The 25,028-nt window shown below is 33.8% G+C and overlaps 1 protein-coding gene across 8 annotated transcripts in view; it reads left to right on the top strand.

Moving 5' to 3' along the window:
• LOC136026871 (rho guanine nucleotide exchange factor 10-like) overlaps nt 1-25,028 on the top strand; it is a 254,534-nt gene that overhangs the window by 197,434 nt on the left and 32,072 nt on the right. For all 8 annotated transcript variants that reach the window (XM_065703651.1, XM_065703652.1, XM_065703653.1 and 5 more), the window contains 3 exons: nt 2,794-3,090; nt 7,439-7,531; nt 22,197-22,421. In XM_065703651.1, coding sequence (XP_065559723.1) covers nt 2,794-3,090; nt 7,439-7,531; nt 22,197-22,421 — 615 coding nt within the window. The remainder of the gene's footprint in view (nt 1-2,793; nt 3,091-7,438; nt 7,532-22,196; nt 22,422-25,028) is intronic.

Here is a 25,028-nt window from a genome sequence, read left to right as displayed (position 1 = left end):
AATATAGGAATATCGGTATATAAAGGTGTTCTCATATCAATATAGGAAGCAGTTTTGCCCTTTTTCAAATATCTCTTCTATTGTTTAACTTCTTTTACTATTTGTGGGATATTTTCTTTTTCATTTTCGGTTCTTATTTTCTTTTCTTCTTATTTCCATTTTCTTCTTGTTTTGTTTATTCATCATTTTCTTGTTATTTCTTTCTCATTTATTCTTATTCTTGTTCTATATTTCATTTTCTTCTCCTTATTTTCTTCATTTTCTTCTTATTTCACTTGCTTCTTATTTTCATTTTCGGTTCATTAGACACTTTACTGCACAATCTATAGTATTTAGAATGATAATTGTCCATAGATGTATAATTTGAAGCGTAGATTAAACCTGCATGGATGTGTTTAATGAATAATAAATTTTTAAATTTTGGAAAAAAAAACAAGTGACAAAAATTTTTCTGGATTAAGCTAACACTCAACGATCCTTTATTTCTGTTAAATAAAAAAAAAAACATGCTTTTTTAACAGAAAGTAAGGAACGACATTAAAACTTAAAACGAACAGAAATTATTCCGTATATGAAAGAGGCTTTCTCTCCTCAACGCTCCGCTCTTTACACTAAAGTTTGATTTTTTGTCACAACTCTACTTTATAAAACAATAAAAACTTTCTCAGGCTCGTAACTGTTGGTGGGTAGGGCTAAACTTGATGAAATTTATATATTTAAAATCAGCATAAAAATGCGATTCTTTTGATGTGTGTATTAGTATCAAAATTTTAAGAATATTTAAGGATGTCTATTTTAAGGATATTCGAACCATAAGGGATTCGAAACACCTTCCCAATCAAATTTCAACCAACCATTTTTCAAAACAGTGTGTCTCTGATTAATTGGAAAGGGTTTCATCGAAAATACACTGTTTCAATTCCTTTTTCTGTTTAATTCCTTATCTTTTTATTTACATATTTTATTTTCCATCTAAATCTCTATTAACAATTGAAATTGCTTTTCAATCTTAAAGTTGGCCATCTCTCTAATTGCCTCGTTAGATTGTACCTAATGAAATACTTAAAATGTGGATAAGAACCTCTATTTTAACACAATTTATAGGAACCCCGGGCTCCAAAGATTTTTTTTTATTACTCTTTTGTATGCTAACACCTTTGGGAATGCCGATTCGTTGATGTTTTTGCTACCCGACATTTTTCCATTGTTTTTTATCTTCACATGGTATTGTATCGAGGCCATATTTTATTATGGACTAAAGCCAAAGAAGACAAAGGGGAAAACCCCGGTGTATCTCTAATTCATTTATGTACAACTTTTCTCCTACTTCTATAATTAAAATTAACCATATGCCTTTTTATAACAATAATGATATGCCTAGTAAATTCTTCTCTCTCTCTATGTCAGACATGCAAGCGGGTCAGGGGGGCCATGCCATTTAAACTCTAATGATATATGATTTTACTGTGTTTTTCTTGAAATTCACATATTACACTTTACCTAATCGGTTTTGAAACCATAATATGTTTTGCCTTTTTTATATTTTTTTTTGTGAGTTTTATCTCTCATTCCCTATTCTTCATCTTTTCTATTATTTTGTGTTACGGTTAGTAATAATGAATGTCTAATCTGTCTTCTCCAACATGCTCAAAATCGCGCCAAGTTCGGTGTAGCATACTCAGGTTTAAGGAAATCCGACGCTCAATATTTCCAACTTATTTCTCCCATGCTTTTGGTAATGATTGTCTTTAAGTAGAATATTTTTCAAACTTGTAAGGGACGCATATATACAGTTTTTTTCATGGGGGATTCAAACATTCATGTGGCAGGGGGGGGGGGCACAAAATTACTGAAAATCTATTAAAATATGAAAAAACATCAATCTTTTTATTTGGGAGTAAGTCTGCAAAGTAAGATTAGAGTATTGGAAGGTACAGTGATGACAGTAGTCAAATATGGCTCTGGAGCATGGGTGAGCCGGATTGTTCTGGGCACCCGGTTGACTCACTGTATTTCAAACAGTAGGCTGTACGGAAAATGTGGTTCAATCCCACTTTCTAGGGCTATATTGAAAGAAAGGTTGAGATGGCTACGGCATGTCTTGCGGATGAAGGTTGACAGATTGCCTAAGATTGTCCTTTTCGGCCAACCGTCTAGGGCTAAACGGAAAGCAGGTCGTCCTCGTCTGGGGTGGGAGGATTCCATAAAGAAAGATTTAAAGGAAATAGAACTTCCTGGGAGGGTGTAAAGAAGGAGGCTTTGAATAGATTGGGATGGACGAGTGTGCGTAGCTATGTTGGCCTCAGGCGGCTTGGTGCTGCGGTGATTTGTTATTAGTAGTAGTAGTAGTCGTAGTATAACCCATATTTCTCAATGAACCCCTCCCCTCTCTGTAGATTTACCTGCCTTAAGGTCAGACTCAGTGATAAATTCTCTCTCTGTCTCTCTTCCTCCTCTCTGTTTCACTTTCTCTCGCTATATAAGTTATTAGATTTAACGCATCATCAACTTAGTAAGGCATTGGACGTTGACTTCAGCTGAAAATGATATGTAATTTTACAAAATAAAATTATGAAGGTGATTTATTTTCAACTGAAGCTTGAGGAAATACTCAATAGGCTGGCCTGGGCCAACCCCTTAAAACCCCAGAAATTTTGTGATCATATCTCGTAGTTTTCCCAAAATGTACTTTTTTCCACATTAACGTTCATTTTTACAATTCTTAATCACAGTCAGAGGATCTAAATACCACAATAAAGATGTGAGATCATTCTAGGCCGTTTTTCTTTCTAGGATTATAAAAAGCGCTTAGAAGAAAGCTGCCCACCCATCATGAGTCCTAATAAGATCGCTACCATCTTTCATCGCCTTCCTCAGATTTTACACTGTCACAATTTATTTCGAGTATCTCTCGCTGATTCTATCAGAAACTGGGATAAAGAGGAGAAGCTCGGCGAAGTTTTTGTTGCCAGTTTTTCAAAAGCACTGGTTTTAGATATTTACAGTGATTTTATTAACAATTTTTCAACGGCTATGGAACTTGCAAAATCAGAGGCGAAGAGGAAAGCAGCATTTGCAGATTTTTTAAAGGCAAGTTTGTATAATTAAATTCGTATACATTAATGCTGTACTGAAGTTAAATATATACTATCATTATGGTATATTATTATATTCAAGATTGTATCCAAGATTTTTTTCGGAGAGGGTTTTACAAAAGGTTTTTTTTTTGTGGGGGGGACTACGCAAAAAAAAATTAAAAAACGCATAAAAATTTCTGTCCACTGGCTGACATTATCCTCTTCTTTCTCGGCTATTTAATTTTTTGAGGGGGGGACTACACAAAAAAGAACTAAAAAAAACGCATAAAAATTTCTGTCCACTGGCTGACATTACCCTCTTTTTTCTCGGCTATTTAATTTTACTATTTTTGTCTTGTTTATGCTTGGAGCCCTTATTGTCTTTAACAACTCACAGAACTAATATAAATTCATTTCATCTAATATTTCACCATTTTAAAATTATAATTATTTGTACTATAATATATTTTATCGTTCTGATAACAATAGACTAAAGTCAGACAGGCAGCCTTTTAATGCAGCTATGCTCAAAACAAAATCATATACAAACTTGTTACTGAGGGCCTCTTCGCGCTTTTGTGCTGTAAAAATTGGAAACCCTCGTAAAATAAGTCAGTAAAATATATAAGAAACCAGTAAAATACGTAAAATAGGTAAAATACGTAGAATGCCAATTTTACGGGGGTTCGTAAAATTACTGGTAGAATACGTAAAATATCCAATTTTACCGTGACCAATTTTACCAGTTGTAACACTAGCTAGTGCTCATTTTATAGTTCTGAAACTTCATTAAATCAAATTTTAATTTCTGCAATGATCTGAATGATACGTTTTTTGCTTTATTCTATATGGAAGTCACTAATTAAACTACTTCACCTGCTAGTAGGAACTAATCGCAGCAACATACCACTTGGACTAACAAAGACGCGCATGCTTGACAAAAAGACACAAGACAAGTAAAGATGTAGTTTACTGGAATGAAATGTTGCTTTTATTCGTGCAAATGCCTGAAATGCGTAAAATAGTTAAAAATAAAAACGGTACTTTTCGGTTATATAATAAACACTCGGGAAGTGAAGTTCGATTAATGCTGATGAAATGAAACGAAATATGATGAATATATAATAGTTTTGAAACAAATTTGGGCTATATATTTGCACATTAAGGGGGGTGGGGTAAAGCATTGCATATATTAAATGCGTAAAATGACAATTGCTGTATTTAATATATGCTATGCTTTACCCCCCCCCCCCCCCTAATGCGCAAATATATAGCCCAAACTTTTGATAAAGCTAATGAAATAAAACAAAATATGATGAAAATGTAATACTTTATTAGGAAAATTGTAAAATTACGCATTTTTTGTGCATTGACGCATTTTGTTTTTGTTTTGGGCAACAGCCCCTTATCTTGGAGAATTATAATTGCCTGTTCTTCGGTCTCTGGCAAATCCCAAATCTTAAACTTTAACATCCATGGTGAGACACTATTTTCCAGCGCTAGTCAAAGCAAACTAACCGGTTATTATCCCATCTGATCTTTTCTATCCAAATGATCGACAGTATAAAGAAGTTACTTGGCCAGTTTCTTGTGTCAAAATTTTATAGTGTCTATTATATAACCGATAAGTACCATGAAAACTTCTATGAACAAACTTTTGTTCATGGCTAATGGGTATTTATGCTAGACTAATATTAGGGTCGGCTATTAATATTTAATATTTTTAATATTAATATTTAATATTTTTTTATTATTTAATATTTTTTTACGGTTTCTTCTTAATTCCTTATGTTTTCCATATAGTTCGTCCGTTTTAGTGTTGTATTCAAAGTTATGCCTCCAATTCCATAATATCACCCCCCATCCCCAAAATAAATTCATGCATAATTACCTGACTACTCTTGGTATTATCTCTCTTTACGCGCGTATTTTTCTGTCGAAAGTAGTTCAGTTACGTCATATTATATATACCCTTTCACACACGGATAAGTCCTATCACACAAGTCCATAGAAGCTACCAAAACCATCATAGTCATTGACCAAAGTTATCTCTATTATCATAAGTAAACTATTCAAAATTCAAAGTGTGGACTGGAGGTGGTGATTCAGGCTGAGGCCAAGGGTGGATGGTTTCCCAGAAAAACTTTACTTATATTAATGTTCAAGATTTATTAACTGTTCATCCAGAAAGTCAGTCTTGTTGCTACTGTGTTGACTTTTCCGTAATGTACTATAACTATGTACTATATGTACTATAACTATATGTACTATAACTATGTACTATGTACTATGTACCGTAATGTACTATAAACTTCAGCGAAGTAACATTTTCTGTAGAACTTAAGTTTGATTGACACTGCGTTACAAACAAAATTTGCTCCGCAAAATTACAAAACGTCACGTATAGATTACATAACGTAAAGTATCGTATTCGTAACGTTAAAGTTATGCAAGTGTGAAAGGTACTTTGGCCTAGTGTGGAAGCATCATTAACACATATGCATGAGTTTGTTAGTTCATGGGCAGTGTTCCATTTTCTTCAAAGTAAAAAATGTAACTGTCCAAATTATTCCCGATTTATTCTTTGAGCTGCCGCATACTATTGCCGCATGCCGCGTACTGCCGTATATCTGGATATTTGCTTTATGTATTTTCTTTTTCATAATTTTGGTTTAACTTTTGAACAAGTAACTAGAACATTAATTTATGTAAAAAATAACGTGCTTTGACGATGGATAACGAAGAGCAAAACCAAAGACTTAGTGAAAAGATCTTAGTTAAGTTGAATTTAAATTAACTTAACCCCTCCCTTCCCCTTAGAAGAAAGGATACAACAGTGACCACTTCTAACATCGTTGAAAAAGACTTGTCGCTCTTATGGTTAAAGTTTAATTTCAAACCTTTGCCTTTTTGAGAAAAAATATGTTTTTCCGTGAAAAACTTCTAGCTGTGTCCGTCATGTAGCTATAACATGGATTTATTATCTCTAGTGTGAAAGTTATGTTTGCTTTATGAAAGATGATTTCATAATTTGTTTTTTACCAAATATGAAGATGAAAAGATGAAATTGTTGTTCTATGAGAAATCTATTTTGTAAGCCCATTGAAATAATCGAGACACTTTAAACTTCAGTGCATGAAAAAGGAGTTTAGTTTAAATTCAGCAGTGTCTGAAGTTTAAAGTTAAGTGTGTGATGTTAAACTTCATTTTTATGTACTATCAATAGTACATAATAAGATACACGAGCATACTACTTTTTCCCAAACCGAAACTCTAGTATCCTTTTCTGTTACAACGTTAAGTAATTTATACTGAGGAAAGTGCTTTATTCCTTTAGGACTCATAAGAATATTAGATCTATAAGGAACACTTAAAAATCTTATGCCTGATTTCCTTATCCTGGAAAGTAGAGAAGCTCAGTAAGCTATTAAAATGCTTATTGGAAAGTAAATACGATTTGTGGTTAGAAAGTGGATCTTTGACAAAGGCATTGTTTTGCTTTTCTATGGGAAAGGTTTCTCTTGGAAAGAATAAAAGGAAATTACAAGGGATTATTTATATTAATTTTGCTAATTGTATTTAAACCATCTTATCTTAAGAACTCCCTGAAATGTTTCCAAGAGCTCCAGGTCAAAACCCCCTACTGTAGAAGGATTATATTTGATGCTCTTTTTGTATTGCATTGAACCATCTTACCCTGTCTGAGTGCATATGCACTATGTATCGTTGGGATGTTGCCAAATATGGTTTCCTTATTTTTTTGGGTGGGGGGGGGGAATCTGTTGGTATAAAATGGCTGAAAACAAATTTTTGGTTAATAACCAAATTTAAACTTTTATTCATGTAGTTCTAATAAATTTAAAAAAAACTGACTAAAATTTTGGTGTCCTAATGGTTGTCCCAATAGGATGATTTTTTTTTCAATGTGTCTTGAAATACTGATACCATAGATGCATATTCTATTTTCATAAACAAAGGCTGTTTAGTAGGACTTATTTTTCAGGGGGGGGGTATTCATGAAAACGACAAAATATGGAACTTTTCTATATTTCTTTAAAATCTCTGCTCCCTTCCCTCCTCCACCAATGAGCATCTTTTGGAAGTTTGCCCCCTCACGTAGAAAAATCTATTAGTGTTCAAGTGTTCTAGTGTTCAAAATTTAATTTCCTAATGCAGAAAAACTGGCAGTTACTCTGTGATATAAGATTTATTAACTTACTTATATCTAAGAATAGAATTTTACCCATAGGATGACAAAATTTTCTCGTAGATGTCTTTAGAAAAAAGAAAAAAAATAATCTTATAAATTCTTTTTATTAGTTCTTCAAAGTTTCTAAAAATGATTCACTCTTAAATTTCAGGTCAAGCAAATATCATCTCATGATCGTCTTTCCTTTTTTGGTCTCATGGTTAAGCCGGTTCAGCGGTTTCCACAGTTTATATTACTGCTTCAGGTAATTTTTCTGTAATTTTACCTTTTTTTGAAATTATCAATTAAAAAAGGCTTCTTAAATACACTTCTATCTCAAAATGCACCCAGAAGTAAAACGAAGATTAATTTCCTTCTAAATGGAAAATTAGAATGTTTAATGACTAAACATGGAAGCGAGGGGCTAGTCATGACAATGGAAAGTTTTCCTAACGTAGTTATGATTTTCTGTATCAGCAGCGTAAGTCAGATTTTTTTCGAGGAACCAATAAAAAAAAGTTGCGAAATTTGAAAATAGTTGGAAAATTCAGGATTCCCGGGTAGTCCTAGCCCAAACCGTCGCCTCCTGCATACATCTAAATTTATTTGATATTATTTTTCAAATTTTAAACGAACATATCATTTTAATATGTTATGACCACCCACAGTTTCATTTTTAGTCTTTAAAAATCAATTTTTTTTTGTTGCAGAAAAAGAAATACTTCACCTTTAGTGCATTTGGGAATGAAAGCTCTGTTTTGAAAGTTCTTATACATTTTAATTCACCCTCTTTAGTCTCTGGTAAACCTTTTAGGACAAAAGTGAATCTTTTCATGCTTAATTCTAGTGATTCATACTTTAGACTAACACACTCCGCTTGCAATACTTCATGCCGAGACCACGCCAGCCTCTCCTTCAAACAAGCAGTAGCTATATCTATGATGAATGTCATAGCATGACTTTAAGCGGATCTTTGATCAAACAGGTCGTGGTAACGAACTGTAGTAAGGAGCGACCCGGCTCAATAGTAAACGAAACTCTAAAAAACGGAATTTTGATGCTAAAATATACATCAAAAGAATCAGATTTTCATGCTGATTTTAAATATATAAGTTTCATCAAATTTAGTTTTTGTCATCAAAAGTTACGAGCCTGAAAAAATTTGCCTTATTTTCGAAAATAGAGAAAAAACACACCCTAAAAGTCACAGAATCTTAACGAAATTCATACCATCGCATTCGGCGTATCAGAGAACCCTAAAGCAAAATTTTCAAGCTCCTATCTACAAAAATGTGGAGTTTCGTATTTTTTGCCAGAAGACAAATCACGGGTGCGTGTTTATTTTTTTTTCTTTTCCCCAGGGGTCATCGTATCGACCAAATGGTCCTAGAATGTCGCAAGAGAGCTCATTCTAACGGAAATGAAAAGTTCTAGTGCCCTTTTTAAGTGACCAAAAAAATTGGAGGGCACCTAGGCCCCCTGCCACGCTCATTTTTTCTCCAAAGTCAACAGCTCAAAATTTTGAGATAGCCATTTTGTTCCGCATAGTCAAAAACCATAATAACAATTTCTTTGGGAATGACTTACTCCCCCACAGTCCCTGGGGGAGGGGCTGCAAGTTACAAACTTCGACCAGTGTTTACATATAATAATGGTTATTGGGAAGTGTACAGTCGTTTTCAGGGGATTTTTTTTTTGGTTTTGGGGTTGGGGTTGAGGGGAGGGGGCTATGTGGGAGGATCTTTCCTTGGAGAAATATGTCATGGGGGAACAGAAATTCAATGAAAAGGGCGCAGGATTTTCTAAAATTACTATAAAAAAAACAATGAAAAAATAAACATGGAAAAGTTTTTTCAATTGAAAGAAAAGAATAGCATTGAAACTTAAAACGAACAGAGATTATTACGCATATGAGGGGCTCTAAAAATACTTTAGCATAAAGAGCGAGGTATTTAGGAGGAGATAAATACCTCGCTCTTTATGCTATAGTATTTTTAGCAATTTCAACTATTTATTCTACGGCCTTTCTGATTCAGGGGCCATTCTTAAAGAATTGGGACAAAACTTACGATTTAGTGTAAAGAACGAGGTATTAACGAGGGTACAAACCCCCTCGTATACATAATAAAAATATAAGGTTATGAAAGTTTGTTACGTAAGTTAATTCTTAAGTTACGCATATTTTTTACTAATAAAAACGTTCGTTAAAATTAAAAGTTCTAGTTGGCCTTTTTAAGTAACCGAAAAATTACAGGGCAACTAGGCCTCCTTCCTCACCCCTTATTTCTCAAAATCGTCTGATCAAAACTAAGAGAAAGCCATTTAGCCAAAAAAGGAATTAATATGCAAATTTCAGTTTAATAATTTATGTGCGGAGAGCCAAAATCAAACATGCATTAATTCAAAAACGTTCAGAAATTACATAAAATAACTAGTTTTTTTTAACTGAAAGTAAGGAGCGACATTAAAACTTAAAACGAACAGAAATTACTCCGTATATGAAGTGGGTTGTCCCCTCCGCAATCCCTCGCTCTTTACGCTAAAGTTTGACTCTTTGCCACAATTCTGCTTTTTAAAACAATTAAAAGCTTTAGCGTAAGGAGCGAGGGATGGTGGAGGGGACAACCCACTTCATATACGGAGTAATTTCTGTTCGTTTTAAGTTTTAATGTCGCTCCTTACTTTCAGTTAAAAAAAACTAGTTTTTTTTTATGTAATTTCTTGAAGATTCGATCCTTGTAGGTCTTGTTCCGCTAATGGAAAAACATAATTAAGAGTTTTTAAACGTGCTTGAAACTGGAAAGTCATGAAATTCAATGGTTTATTACCCTCTTTTCCATTATGACTCGAGTCCTAGTATAAACTTAGCTCAGTTGTAAGAAAGAGCGGAAATTGAGATAGAAGGCAGAATTGAACAGATACCCTGCAACTCGGGTTTAGTAGGGGGGGGGGGGGAACAACTTCAGCCCAAATCATGAAAGAGGTTGAAAATACTATTATCTACGAAAGATGCACAGTGATACTATTATCTACGAAAGATGATACTATTAAGATACTATTATCTACAAAGATATTATCTCAAAGATACTATTATCTACGAAAGATGCACAATTTAAAAGGTGTTATGCCACGGCATAGATTCTACATCTGATTCCACAGGAGGGTGAAAAGTAAATAATGTTTTGTTGCTTCAGTATTGAAGTTTTTTTGGGGGTTTTCCAGGCAGTGTATGATTAATTTTCTAGCAACTTCTGCAAGCAATAAAAAAAACGACACATTCTTGAAATATCAGAAACCTTTGTATCTTCGTGAACGAATTTAAATTTCAGAAAATCGGCCTCAAAGCAAAATTCTAAACCTGAAGATTTCACGTCAGCTCTATCGGAACACATTTTTAATTTTCTGGACCATTTTATCTTGTTCGATAATATCTATTTGATTTCTAGGGACCGGGGTTTAAATCAAATTTTCAGGTAAACAATAGTAATTAAGGAAATTTCATTCAAGAACATAGCTTTGAATAGAGATGGAGGTAAATTTGGCTTAAATTCAATTTACAATAATTTACTGAGGTCAGATAAGGCAAGGTTCATTCCTCCCGATGCTTTTGACCTCTGCCCACCTTTTAATTCAAATAAAGCTTACGAACTGGAAACTAAGAAGTCAAGAAGGGTTGCTTCCGCTATTGCGTTGAAAAAGATAAAAGCACTAAATTAATTAAATAAATTATATCCTGTTTTTTTTTGCTTTACCTTAGTATATCTGCTGATGATGGTCGCTGTATATGTGATCGAAATATCCATTATTTTTATTGTTTTTTTTTCACTTTTTAAAATAAGAGATTTTATCCCTATTTGAACTGCTGTTTATCGAAATTTCAGAAAACAAATTGAACGAATTGGTTTGATATACATAGTTTACGCTTAGACTGCCCCAAGGGGGGGGGGAGTACGCAAACAACCGGATTGTTTGAGAATTTGATGGGTTATGGACAAAGGTGATAATATTAGTTATTTCATAAAATTTAATTTTGGTATTTTTGCTAGGAATATTCCTGCTGGTTATAGATAAATCTTATTTGAAAAAAAATATTACATAATACCATTTGAATTACTCGAACGCAGATCCGTAGACAATTTTTCTGGAAAATATCTAGCAAATCTTCCTCCGTTTTTCAGAGAACCCTGCTTTAACCTTATTTTAAAAAAAACAAAATCTTCCAAAGAAAGATCGTCCACTAAAAATATTGGGTGCAGTTACCTTTAACTCATTTAATACCTTTAAAACATAGGGGAATGTTTTCAGACCAATAGATTCAAATTCTCCACCTAACAATACGCCTTCATTCTTTTTTAAATTACATAAAAAAAACTAGTTTTTTTAACTGAAAGTAAGGAGCGACATTAAAACTTAAAACGAACAGAAATTACTCCGTATATGAAATGGGTTGTCCCCTCCGCAATCCCTCGCTCGTTACGCTAAAGCTTTTAATTGTTTTAAAAAGCAGACTTGTGGCAAAGAGTCAAACTTTAGTGTAAAGAGCGAGGGATTGCGGAGGGGACAACCCATTTCATATACGGAGTAATTTCTGTTCGTTTTAAGTTTTAATGTCGCTCCTTACTTTCAGTCAAAAAAACTAGACTTTCTTTCAGACATTAAAACTTAAAACGAACAGAAATTACTCCGTATATGAAGTGGGTTGTCCCCTCCGCAATCCCTCGCTCTTTACGCTAAAGTTTTACTCTTTGCCACAATTCTGCTTTTTAAAACAATTAAAAGCTTTAGCGTAAGGAGCGAGGGATGGTGGAGGGGACAACCCACTTCATATACGGAGTAATTTCTGTTCGTTTTAAGTTTTAATGTCGCTCCTTACTTTCAGTTAAAAAAAACTAGTTTTTTTTTTATGTAATTTCTTGAAGATTCGATCCTTGTAGGTCTTGTTCCGCTAATGGAAAAACATAATTAAGAGTTTTTAAACGTGCTTGAAACTGGAAAGTCATGAAATTCAATGGTTTATTACCCTCTTTTCTATTGTGACTCGAGTCCTAGTATAAACTTAGCTCAGTTGTAAGAAAGAGCGGAAATTGAGATAGAAGGCAGAATTTAACAGATACCCTGCAACTCGGGTTTAGTAGGGGGGAAACAGCTTCAGCCCAAATCATGAAAGACGTTGAAAATACTATTATCTACGAAAGATGCACAGTGATACTATTATCTACGAAAGATGATACTATTAAGATACTATTATCTACAAAGATATTATCTCAAAGATACTATTATCTACGAAAGATGCACAGTGCCAATTTAAAAGGTGTTATGCCACGGCATAGATTCTACATCTGATTCCACAGGAGGGTGAAAAGTAAATAATGTTTTGTTGCTTCAGTATTGAAGTTTTTTTGGGGGTTTTCCAGGCAGTGTATGATTAATTTTCTAGCAACTTCTGCAAGCAATAAAAAAAACGACACATTCTTGAAATATCAGAAACCTTTGTATCTTCGTGAACGAATTTAAATTTCAGAAAATCGGCCTCAAAGCAAAATTCTAAACCTGAAGATTTCACGTCAGCTCTATCGGAACACATTTTTAATTTTCTGGACCATTTTATCTTGTTCGATAATATCTATTTGATTTCTAGGGACCGGGGTTTAAATCAAATTTTCAGGTAAACAATAGTAATTAAGGAAATTTCATTCAAGAACATAGCTTTGAATAGAGATGGAGGTAAATTTGGCTTAAATTCAATTTACAATAATTTACTGAGGTCAGATAAGGCAAGGTTCATTCCTCCCGATGCTTCTGACCTCTGCCCACCTTTTAATTCAAATAAAGCTTACGAACTGGAAACTAAGAAGTCAAGAAGGGTTGCTTCCGCTATTGCGTTGAAAAAGATAAAAGCACTAAATTAATTAAATAAATTATATCCTGTTTTTTTTTGCTTTACCTTAGTATATCTGCTGATGATGGTCGCTGTATATGTGATCGAAATATCCATTATTTTTATTGTTTTTTTTTCACTTTTTAAAATAAAAGATTTTATCCCTATTTGAACTGCTGTTTATCGAAATTTCAGAAAACAAATTGAACGAATTGGTTTGATATACATAGTTTACGCTTAGACTGCCCCAAGGGGGGGGGGGGAGTACGCAAACAACCGGATTGTTTGAGAATTTGATGGGTTATGGACAAAGGTGATAATATTAGTTATTTCATAAAATTTAATTTTGGTATTTTTGCTAGGAATATTCCTGCTGGTTATAGATAAATCTTATTTGAAAAAAAATATTACATAATACCATTTGAATTACTCGAACGCAGATCCGTAGACAATTTTTCTGGAAAATATCTAGCAAATCTTCCTCCGTTTTTCAGAGAACCCTGCTTTAACCTTATTTAAAAAAAAACAAAATCTTCCAAAGAAAGATCCTCCACTAAAAATATTGGGTGCAGTTACCTTTAACTCATTTAATACCTTTAAAACATAGGGGAATGTTTTCAGACCAATAGATTCAAATTCTCCACCTAACAATACGCCTTCATTCTTTTTTAAATTACATAAAAAAAACTAGTTTTTTTAACTGAAAGTAAGGAGCGACATTAAAACTTAAAACGAACAGAAATTACTCCGTATATGAAATGGGTTGTCCCCTCCGCAATCCCTCGCTCGTTACGCTAAAGCTTTTAATTGTTTTAAAAAGCAGACTTGTGGCAAAGAGTCAAACTTTAGTGTAAAGAGCGAGGGATTGCGGAGGGGACAACCCATTTCATATACGGAGTAATTTCTGTTCGTTTTAAGTTTTAATGTCGCTCCTTACTTTCAGTCAAAAAAACTAGTTTTTTTTATGTAATTTCTGAACGTTTTTGAATTAATGCATGTTTGATTTGGCTCTCCACGCATAAATTATTAAAATGAAATTTGCATATTAATTCCTTTTTTGGCTAAATGGCTTTCTCTTAGTTTTGATCAGACGATTTTGAGAAATAAGGGATAGGGAAGGAGGCCTAGTTGCCATGCAATTTTTCGGTTACATAAAAAGGCAACCATAAATTTTGATTTTTAACGAATTTTTTATTAGTAAAAAATATACGTAACTTAAGAAATAACTTACGCAACAAACTTTAATCTTTACTATGTATATGAGGGGGTTTGTACCCTCGTTAATACCTCGTTCTTTACACTAAATCGTAAGTTTTGTCCCAATTCCTTAAGAATGGCCCCTGAATCAGAAAGGCCGTAGAATAAATAGTTGAAATTACTAAATACTATAGCATAAAGAGCAAGTTATTTATCTCCTCCTAAATACCTCGCTCTTTATGCTAAAGTATTTTTAGAACCCCTCATATGTGTGATAATTTAGCATAAAGAGGGAGATATTTAGGAGGAGAAAAACACCTCATATACGTAATAATCTCTGTTCGTTTTAAGTTTTAATGCTACTCCGTACTTTCAAAGAAAAAAAATTCATGTTTTTTTTTTCATTGTTTTTTTTTATAGTAATGCTAGAAAATCCTGCGCCCTTTTTCATTGAATTTCTCTTCCCCCATGACATATTCCTCCAAGGAAAGGTCCTTCCATATAGCCCCCTTCCCTCACCCCCCCAAAACCAAAAAAAAAACTGAAAACGTTTGTACACTTCCCAATAACTATTACTGTACGCAAACACTGATCAAAGTTTGTAACTTGCAGCCCCTCCCCCAGGGACTGTGGGGGAGTAAGTCATCCCCAAAGACATAGTTATTATGGTTTTCAACTATGCGGAATAAAATGGCTATCTCAAAATTTTGATTCGTTGACTTTGGGAAAAAAATGAGCGTGGGAGGGGGCCTAGGTGCCCTCCAATTTTTTTTGTCACTTAAAAAGGGCACTAGAACTTTTCAATTCCGCTAGAATGAGCCATCTATCGACATTCTAGGACCACTTGGTTGATACGATGACCCCTGGAAAAAAAATAAAAAATAAACACGCACCCGTGATCTGTCTTCTGGCCGAAAATATGAAATTCCACATTTTTGTAGATAGGAGCTTGAAATTTTTGCTAAAGGGTTCTCTGATACGCTGAATGCGATGGTGTGATTTTCGTTAAGGTTCTGTGACTTTTAGGGGGTGTTTCCCCCTATTAAACGAAATACGACAAATTTTCTCAGGCTCATAACTTTCGATGACAAAGACTAAATTTGATGAAATTTATATATTCAAAATCAGCATTAAAAGCCGATTCTTTTGATGTATCTTTTAGCATCAAAATTTTGTTTTTTAGAGTTTTGTTTACTATTGAGCCGGGTCGCTCCTTACTACAGTTTGTTACCACGAACTGTTTGATACAGAGTCGGCATGCAACTGGAAGTGGAATAGAGATTCAGTGCAAATCGGATTCGAAAGAAAATTCAAGGAAATTGGCGTGTGCTAATTTTACAGATATTTAGCGGTAACATTTGAAAAAAAGTAGAAAGCTAATGCACAGTAAAATCGCTAGGTCCATTTTTGTGCCCTGAACCTGTCTAAAGCTTTTGACAGTATTTCTCATTCTCAAGTTATGTTTTCCCTTGTCAATTCAGGAGTCAACATTTTGTCGTTCAGGTTCTTCAGTTTTGGTATAGTAATTCCCATATTCGGTTAAGTTTCACTCTAATTGTTATGGGAATATTCCAACCCGCTTGGAAGTGCGTCAAGGTGGAGTTCTTTCACCGTATCTTTTCAGTGTTTGTATCCGCGGTGTGTTATACAAAATTTTGCCCTTTCTTTTTTGTAATTTGGTAAATGTCTCTTGTATTGCATATGCGGATGAAATACTTCTAGATCTAGCCGTTCTAGATCTAGCCTCTCGAATTCCGTATCATCTGTTTCAAAACATTTCAAAACTGTTGGTCTGTCATTGAATATTGATAAGTGTGAGTACCTAGTCTTTAATGCAAAGTCTATGCCCATTTGAAATCCGCGTTCTAACTTCTCCATCCATTGTGTCTCTGCGGTGGTCAAGCATTCATATTTATTGGAATCTACTAGCTTTTAGGATCAATATTGTACGGCATATTAAAGAAAACTTAAAGCGGGTTATAGTAAAATAGTAGCTAATCGTGGTCATTATTATCGAAAAGCGCTTGCATTGCTATACACTAGTTTTTGCGACCATTAAAATACTTTTCCTATCTGGTATTTCACCTATCCTGAACAAAAACAAGATCTGGCTGAATTGTGTATATTATATTTCCGCTATTGTAAGTTTCTGTTTCATTTACCTTGTCTTATAGGAAAAAGAAAATAATTCGGTATTTCGGGGCTTTTGACATTATTACTCCTTTGCGGAAGTTAGGCTCAAAATTGGAAAAGGATTATATTTTTTCTCTGGGCCCTTCCACCTCTTAGTTCGTTTATTTTCCCGTTAGTTTTCACCTGTTTTCGCTTTATAGTTGTGTTATCTCTTAGCAGTTCTTTCGTTAGTTGAGTTATGGTTGTGGTATATATGTTTTATCGCTCGTATAGTTGTGTTATTTTCAAATTATACTCCATAATAGAGAGGCTCCGAACACCCAGCATTGTATATTAAGCTCTGAATTTGACGTTTTTTTCTAACGTGACCAGATTCGTCCTGCGCCCTTTTCATTGAATTTTTCTTCCCCCATGACATATTTCTCCAAGGAAAGATCCTCCCACATAGCCCCCTCCCCTCAACCCTACCCCCAAAACCAAAAAAATCCCCCTGAAAACGTCTGTACACTTCCCAATAACCATTATTATATGTAAACACTGGTCGAAGTTTGTAACTTGCAGCCCCTCCCCCAGGGACTGTGGGGGAGTAAGTCATCCCCAAAGACATAGTTATTATGGTTTTCGACTATGCTGAACAAAATGGCTATCTCAAAATTTTGATCCGTTGACTTTGGGGAAAAAATGAGCGTGGGAGGGGGCCTAGATGCCCTCCAATTTGTTTGGTCACTTAAAAAGGGCACTAGAACTTTTCATTTCCGTTAGAATGAGCCCTCTTGCGACATTCTAGGACTACTTGGTCGATACGATGACCCCTGGAAAAAAAAAAACAAAAAAAAAAAACAAATAAACACGCACCCGTGATTTGTCTTCTGGCAAAAAATACAAAATTCCACATTTTTGTAGATAAGAGCTTGAAACTTCTACAGTAGGGTTTTCTGATGGTGTCATTTTCGTTAAGATCTTACGACTTTTAGGGGGTGTTCCCCCTATTCTCCTAAATAAGGCAAATTTTCTCAGGCTCGTAACTTTTGATGGGTAAGACTAAACGTGATGAAACTTATATATTTAAAATCAGCATTAAAATGCGATTCTTTTGATGTAGCTATTGATATCAAAATTCAATTTTTTAGAGTTTTGGTTACTATTGAGCTGGGTCGCTCCTTACTACAGTTCGTTACCACGAACTGTTTGATTTCACCGATTCTCTCATCTGGTTTGGGTACTCAAAAACCATTCATCCTAAGTTATGTTATTTAAACAATACTTTTTGTTTTGTAAATAGTCAAAGAATCATTGTATCAACCAATAACGCTTGAGGACTATTAACAGATTGTATTCAAAACCATATAATTTTTCAAAATTTTCAAAAAGGTTTAGCAACATCGCGCGTATATTATCTACTTGTGACTATTTATTGCAGCTGATGGTCACTTTACCGCAACTTTTATGAGTGTATTGCCTCTCTACGTGATCACAATAGCAACCTCCCTTTCGTTCGGCTGCTTAGACTCTATTTATTATCCAATAAATTATTTCGCAGATTGTCAAAGAAGTTGTCAAATCATTCAATACTATATGAGAACTTGATAACTCATTATGTTTAAACTTATTTAATTTTTCAAAAATTTTCGAAAGTGTTTTAGCAGCGGTAAATCTACAATACAAATTATTTTTGCCCACTTTACAAAAGTATAAAGAGCAGCGTGAGGTGTTGCGGCAATCTTTATTCGGCTTTGCCGAGTAAAGTGTTGCCGAGTTAGTGAGTAAAGTAAAGTATTGGCTGTGAGGCCGAGTAACTGCCGCATATATTTAACACTTATAGATTTTAGTCCATCTTCAATTTGAAACTGGTGCCTGCCTGCTTGCTTGCTAGAACGGAGCTTTCCACTAGAAAGCAAAAAGACGGTTTGATGAAACGAAAGCTTGACTACTTAACTTCAGATAGTTCCCTCTAACATAGGCTATAAAACTCCAAGTCACTTCATATAGTATAGGCTCTGGCTCATGGACAAGCAAAAACCATCCTTTTTGGCCCCAGGCAAGAGTTCTACGAAGCTTTCCAAAATGTAAAGTCAAATTCATCAATCCGGCCTAAAGTCCACACTTTCCGTAAAAACCGCAGAGGTTAGGCCCTTAACATTCTCTAGGAATAAGCTGAAATAAGGGTGCTAGAAAAAAAAGAAAACACGACAAAACCAAAGTGTTGCTCTAGCAACACAATAAAGAACAGAAAAGAAACGAACCGAAACACATAAAGAAAAAAATAATAAAAAAAAATAGTTAATCCCAACAACTCTCGTGAATAAAGCTAAATGACAGGAAGCGAAACAAACGATGTAGATTTGTATTAAATGCATCACGTCTACGTGATTCATGAAATCTAAAGATCAGAAAATCAAAAAATTAAATTATTCCTCCAGAACAACGGGAAACTTAACAACACTTCAAATAACGACAAAAACCTTCAACTCCTCAGACAGCGAATACCAAATTAGCGCAATTTACAGCGCTTAGGGCATAGCCAGGAAAGATACAATTTAGTGAGTACACACTTACTGTAATTGTGCTTTAGCGCAGCAAGTTTCGTATAGCTGGCGGGGAAATCTGCTATGGCGTGTTTTGCCTTATGTACACAAGTACTACGCTTGTCTGGACCACACAGTTATGCATTGTAATTGTTCAATGGCTGCTCATTGTGGCTAATTGCCACTTTATCGGAGTTCTCATGTGTCTATTGCCTCTCAATCCGACCACAACTGAAATATATAATTCTCCACCGAACAAACACCCTGTTTTTAAGTCTGTAAAACCTCCCTTCTCTTCCAGGCACTTGGGCACAATTTATCCTTAATTAGGTTATCTGAAAGATAATATTTACTAATTAAGTCTTCAAAGGTTTTAAAAAACGATAAAGAATACTGAGCTGATCCAACCCTTATAATTATTACCCGGATAGATACCAAATAATGCGAGAAAAGCACTGGATGACACGACCAGATGAACAGCCAACATGCCACGCATTAAAAAATACGCATTGAAAACAAAAAAAACGCATTAAAACAATTAATGTACAGCCACGCGTTAAAAAAAATATCAGCAACAATAATAACGTTTTAAGAATTAGGCTTTAAGGATTCTATGAAGACAAGTAGCTGACCTGTTTCCTCATTTTGAAATATTATTTGACTGTAAGAAAAAATATTGGTAGTTCATCAGAACACATGCAGTCTGTAGCCTATTATAAATTACTACGTCTATGCTTTAAATATCTCTAATTTATCAAATTTGTTTCTGCAAATTTACTGTGGTCTAAACAAAGCAGGTAGCCTAGCAACGAAACGAATAACATTTAATAGTTTCGTTGACATCGGTGACTGTTTTTCTACCATAAAAAATTCTTCTGTTTATTGCTACATTTTATTAACATCAGTTCTCATAGATAAAAAGAAAATTTGAACCTTTCTGTGTTGTAATTCTAAAAATAAAATAGGTAACTTGGGCGCCTTGCTACTGCTGGGATTGGCAAATATGTTGAAAGATAAGAGCTATTACTTGTATGTAACTAATTTTTGTTCGTTGGAGATCAGGGACATGTCCAGGAGGTTGGCCTTGGGGCCTGGGTCCTTCTTCTGAAATTCTAAATCTTTAGGTACTTATTCAAATTATCAAGTAAAAATTATTTTGTTATCCCACTCCTTAAAAATTCCTCCGTACTTGTCTGCTCATTGTACCCTATCTTTCAAAGTAACCAATTTGTCATACCAGGTTAAAATTATAGCATAAAATTATCATCTACATTACAATTATCTATAATTTCCGTCCAAAACTATGACTAACATCATATCTTGAAGTCCCTTTCCTATAACAAGTGAGATCTTAAAGCCCCTTTTCAAACAGTTCGTCGTAACGAACTGTAAGTAAGGAGCGACCGGGCTCAATGCTAACCAAAACTCTAAAAAGCGGTATTTTAATACCAATAGTTACATCAAAAGAATCATAGTTTCATGCTGATTTTAAATGCCTAAGTTTCATCAAGTTTAGTCTTACCCATCAAAAAAGTTGCAAGGCTATAAAATTTGCCTTATTTTAGATAATAGGGAGAAACACCCCCTAAAAGTCATAGAATCTTAACGAAAATCACACCGTCAGGTTCAGCGTAGTTTTTTATTGTTTCACAAGTAGAACTGTGACAAAGAGTCTAACTTTATCGTAAAGAGCGAGACGTTGAGGAGGGGACAGCCCCTTTCATATACGGAATAATTTCTGTTCGTTTTAAGTTTTAATATCTCTTCTTACTTTCAGTTGAAAAACTTGTTTTTTTTTATTTAATCCTATAAGAAGTGAGAATGAAGTAAAATTGTTTGGTATATAACTCGTTTAAGTTCAGGGTGTTTCTATATACTGTACTGGGATCCTAACTAATTCCTCCACCTCCTACTGCCCCTTTGGCTAGCATAGGTTAGCTGTCCAGGGGTTAGTAAACCTGGTTGAGGTTGTATTTATTCACAACCCAGCTGTAACAAAATAAGGACGGAGCCATAATGGAAAAACTGCATTTTTATTAGCATAACAACGACAAAAACAACGACAAAACTTGTAAATGAAGCCTATATTAGAAAAGAAAAACAAATAATTCAGTTGTATATCGAACAAAAATGGTGAGCCAGGAGTAATCCGCTGTTTCCTTTTTGCTTTTCAAAAGTTTTTGGTACTGCTATTTCTGGATCTTCTGTACCATATTTTTGAATAATCTTCTCCTTATGTCCAGAGTGGTATATTGAGTAAATATTGGGTAAAACTAAAAAGTCGAATGAACTTTTTTTCTGTCAGTTTTAGTAGATGTATTCCAAAAGTCATAATATACAGGATATGAGGCAGGCTGACAACATTGTAAAACTGACGAGGTGAAAATGGTTGAATTAAGACTTTTCAGAAACAATCGAGGCATAGGGACCATATATTTGGTGAGAAATATGCGCGATCATACGACTGTCAGTGTTACAACCTTGTTCTACCTAGAATTACAACCTAGAATTACAACCATAGCCTAATTCAACTACTATCCTTGATAGAAAAAAAAATTCCTTCGTACTAAAATACAAGTTTGGCTTTCTTCATGAATTAATTAGTTTCGTTTTGCCTTTAAATTTTTCGTCTTTTTTTGTTAATTTTTAAGCGCTAATGAGAATAAAAGAGTAAAAAATGCAACTTGATTGAATTTGAAGATTGTTGTCACATAATGTCATCTACAGGCGCAACCCCCTTATATACGAAATAATTTTGTTCCTTTTAAGTTTTAATGTTCCTCCTTTCTTTCAATAGAAAAAACTTGTTTTTTTTTTGTTTTGTTTTTTAACATTTTTCAAAAAATCTCAGAAAATCCACCTCCTCTCCATAAAAAATTCCTGCATAGAAAATTCTTCCCACGTAAAATCCCCCCCCCCCCTGAGAAATTATCCCCGGACAACTCCATCCTTTATGAAAATTCTCCATAGAATATTTCTTGTGGATGATTCAGACCCAGAAAATACTTCTTAGCATACTTTCATTTGAAAAAAAGACTTATATTATATTTCTATTTAATTTTTTTTACCTTAGTTATATCCTAGAATTACAACCTTGTTCGGCTATAAGAAGCAAGAGGGCAGTAGAATATCGTTCGGTCGACTTCTATATCTTTTTATTGCTTATTATCAGTTCTAAAAATTGTCTTTTACAACAGGATCTGATAAAGCACACACCACCAGGGCACCACGATCGAATGTCACTGCAGATGGCATTAACACAGCTTGAGAGTTTGGCAGAGCTTTTAAATGAAAGAAAACGTGAAGCTGAGCAAATTCAAGCCTTTAGAGAATCTTTAAAGAGACTTTCTGGAAAGTTCTCTATCCGTCCTTTGTCGGATGGCAACCGGTACCTGTTAAGACAAGATGATGTAACTCTTGTGGTAAGTTTAGTTCTTAAACAATTGTCCATTTTCATTTTTAACTATTTTAAATCTGTCGCTCTTTATTAGGATTTCAGCATGATGTCACCGCATCATGTAGATAATAATAGGGAAAACACACAAAAAATAGCAGTTTTTTTTGTGAAAATTGCCTTTTACTTTATTCTGATCGCAGTCCCCTTTTTAACTTTCAATGTCTAATCGAATAAACCTTCCCCCCCCCCCTCTAAGTTTCTACAATCAACCCTTCTATACGCAGTGGTCGGGTAAAAAGAAAATAAGCAATACATGGAAGCCGTATCGCGCTTTACTAAGCACCTTTAACTGAAGGCACTAGCCTCAAATCCAAAACCTGAAAATCAATACCAAGATGAAGATGCCGCAAATATCCTTTGCTATATATATATATATATATATATATATATATATATATATATATATATATATATATATATATATATATATATATATATATATATATATATATATATATATATATATATATATATGTGTGTATATATATATATATATATATATATATATATATATGTATATATATATATATATATATATATATATATATATATATATATATATATATATATATATATATATATATATATATATATATATATATATATATATATATATATATATATATATATATATATATATATATATATATATATATATATATATATATATATATATATATATATATATATATATATATATATATATATATATATATATATATATATATATGTTGTTGAGTTAATCAAAAATAAAACTGAAATTACTCCTATGTTTAGCAAATCCTTGACAGAACTGAAATTTTAATTAACGTCTTATTTACGTCTTAAACGTCTTATTGACCCAGTCGTGGACGAACCTTAGACTGAATCAATTCTTGAAAAGGTTAAACCTGACCATCGATGCGGTTTTTGTACCCTTCAAACCCCTTTAAAGGCCAGAGGGTCATTAGAAGTCCACTGAAAACTAATTAGATTGTTTAGAGTAAAATTGTATTCAGACATATTTTATAGATTTTTTGAAAGAAATTTTTTCCTTTCAAATAAAGGAACATATTATTTTGTTTTTCCATATTTTTGAAGACGAAAAAACTACTGAAGATTAGAAAATTGCTTAGAGTAAAAATTCTATTCAGGCATTTTTGCTAAATTTTTTGAAAGAAATTTTCTTCCTTTCAAATAAAGGAACATATTATTTTGTTTTTCTATATTTTTGAAGACGAAAAAACTGCTAAAAATTAGTTGAATATTAGACTAGTAAGTCTAATTTGTACAGTTATAATGGTCTCAGGGTACAAAAATAAGCAGAAGTTAATGAGCTTCTATTGACGGGGCTCGATCTTTACAATCTTGTCAAACTCAAACTTAAAATTTCATATCGTTTTTAGAATTTATTCGAAAGTTTTGGTTCCATTTATGGAAAAACTGACACTGGGCTTATGGGCCTGGGGTTGTTCAACAAACTCACTAAAATACAATTAAAAATGCAGCTTTTACTGCCCTCCTTTTGTTATAATTTGCCACATAGAGCTTTAACTGATTTGTTTTGATAGTCCGTTTCAAAACAGAATTGTTCGTAAACGAATGATAATTTTAAGAAAATAGCTGTTAAGTACAATAAAAAAGGGAAAGAAATGACCTGTGCAACAAACGAACTTTACGATACGGTGCCGTGGACCGCCGTTGCTTTTGGTTCGATCATGTTTATTTTGGGGTCTGACAGTCACGTGTTACTGACAGAAAGTTTTTTGGAAAACAGAGGCCTTTGACACTAGAATTTCCTGTTCGGAACCCTCGGCTCTTGAACAAAATTCGATTTGATAGTTTCTTCCAAAACAGAATTGTTCGAGAAACGAATCATATTTTCTAAGAAAATAGATGTCCAATGCAATGAAAAAAGGAATGGACTGTGCAACATACGAACTTTATGATACGGTGCCGTGCATTGCCGTGGCTGTCCGTTCGAGAATGTTTATTTTGGGGACATCATAGCCACGCGTCACTGGCCGAAATTTTTTGGGAAAAGAGAGGCCTTTGACTCTAGAATTTACTGTTTGATAACTTATTTTCTGAATAATAAGACGTTTAAGAACCGAGGTTTAATTGTGTGTTATAGCTCTTCTAACTTCTTAAATCTTTTCTCGAGAGGTTAAATGACAGGGGCGTGGGTAAAACAGACGAAGTATATAGATTTATGACAGTATAAAACCTTGAAATTTCCTCCTTTTAGGACTTAATCTTTCATTGATTACAATGAAAATTTAATGGGCTAGCTATAAAACTAGTTTTCCTTTTAGTACTTAATAGCCCCATTTCACGGTTTCAAAACCTGCGTTTTAGTATGCTATCAAGACAGTTGGTGAGGAATTGCAAGTAAAGAGCAACCTGTCAACACAAACTAGACCTAAAATAAACCTGAATTTTGATTACAAAGTACATACAGCATGAATATGCTCTATATGTTTATTCCAAATATACAGCATTCACTAATTTTGAAATTCCGTATCATAAGTTGTAAACAAAAGAAATTTTTTCGTACTTTCAGAAAAAGGAGGAAATGCCCTGTTAAAAGAGA

The sequence above is a fragment of the Artemia franciscana genome, chromosome 5, assembly GCF_032884065.1.
Source record: "Artemia franciscana chromosome 5, ASM3288406v1, whole genome shotgun sequence".
Classification (NCBI taxonomy): domain Eukaryota; kingdom Metazoa; phylum Arthropoda; class Branchiopoda; order Anostraca; family Artemiidae; genus Artemia; species Artemia franciscana.
Note: the sequence above shows the minus strand (reverse complement) of the source record. Positions and strands in the feature narration are given on the sequence as shown.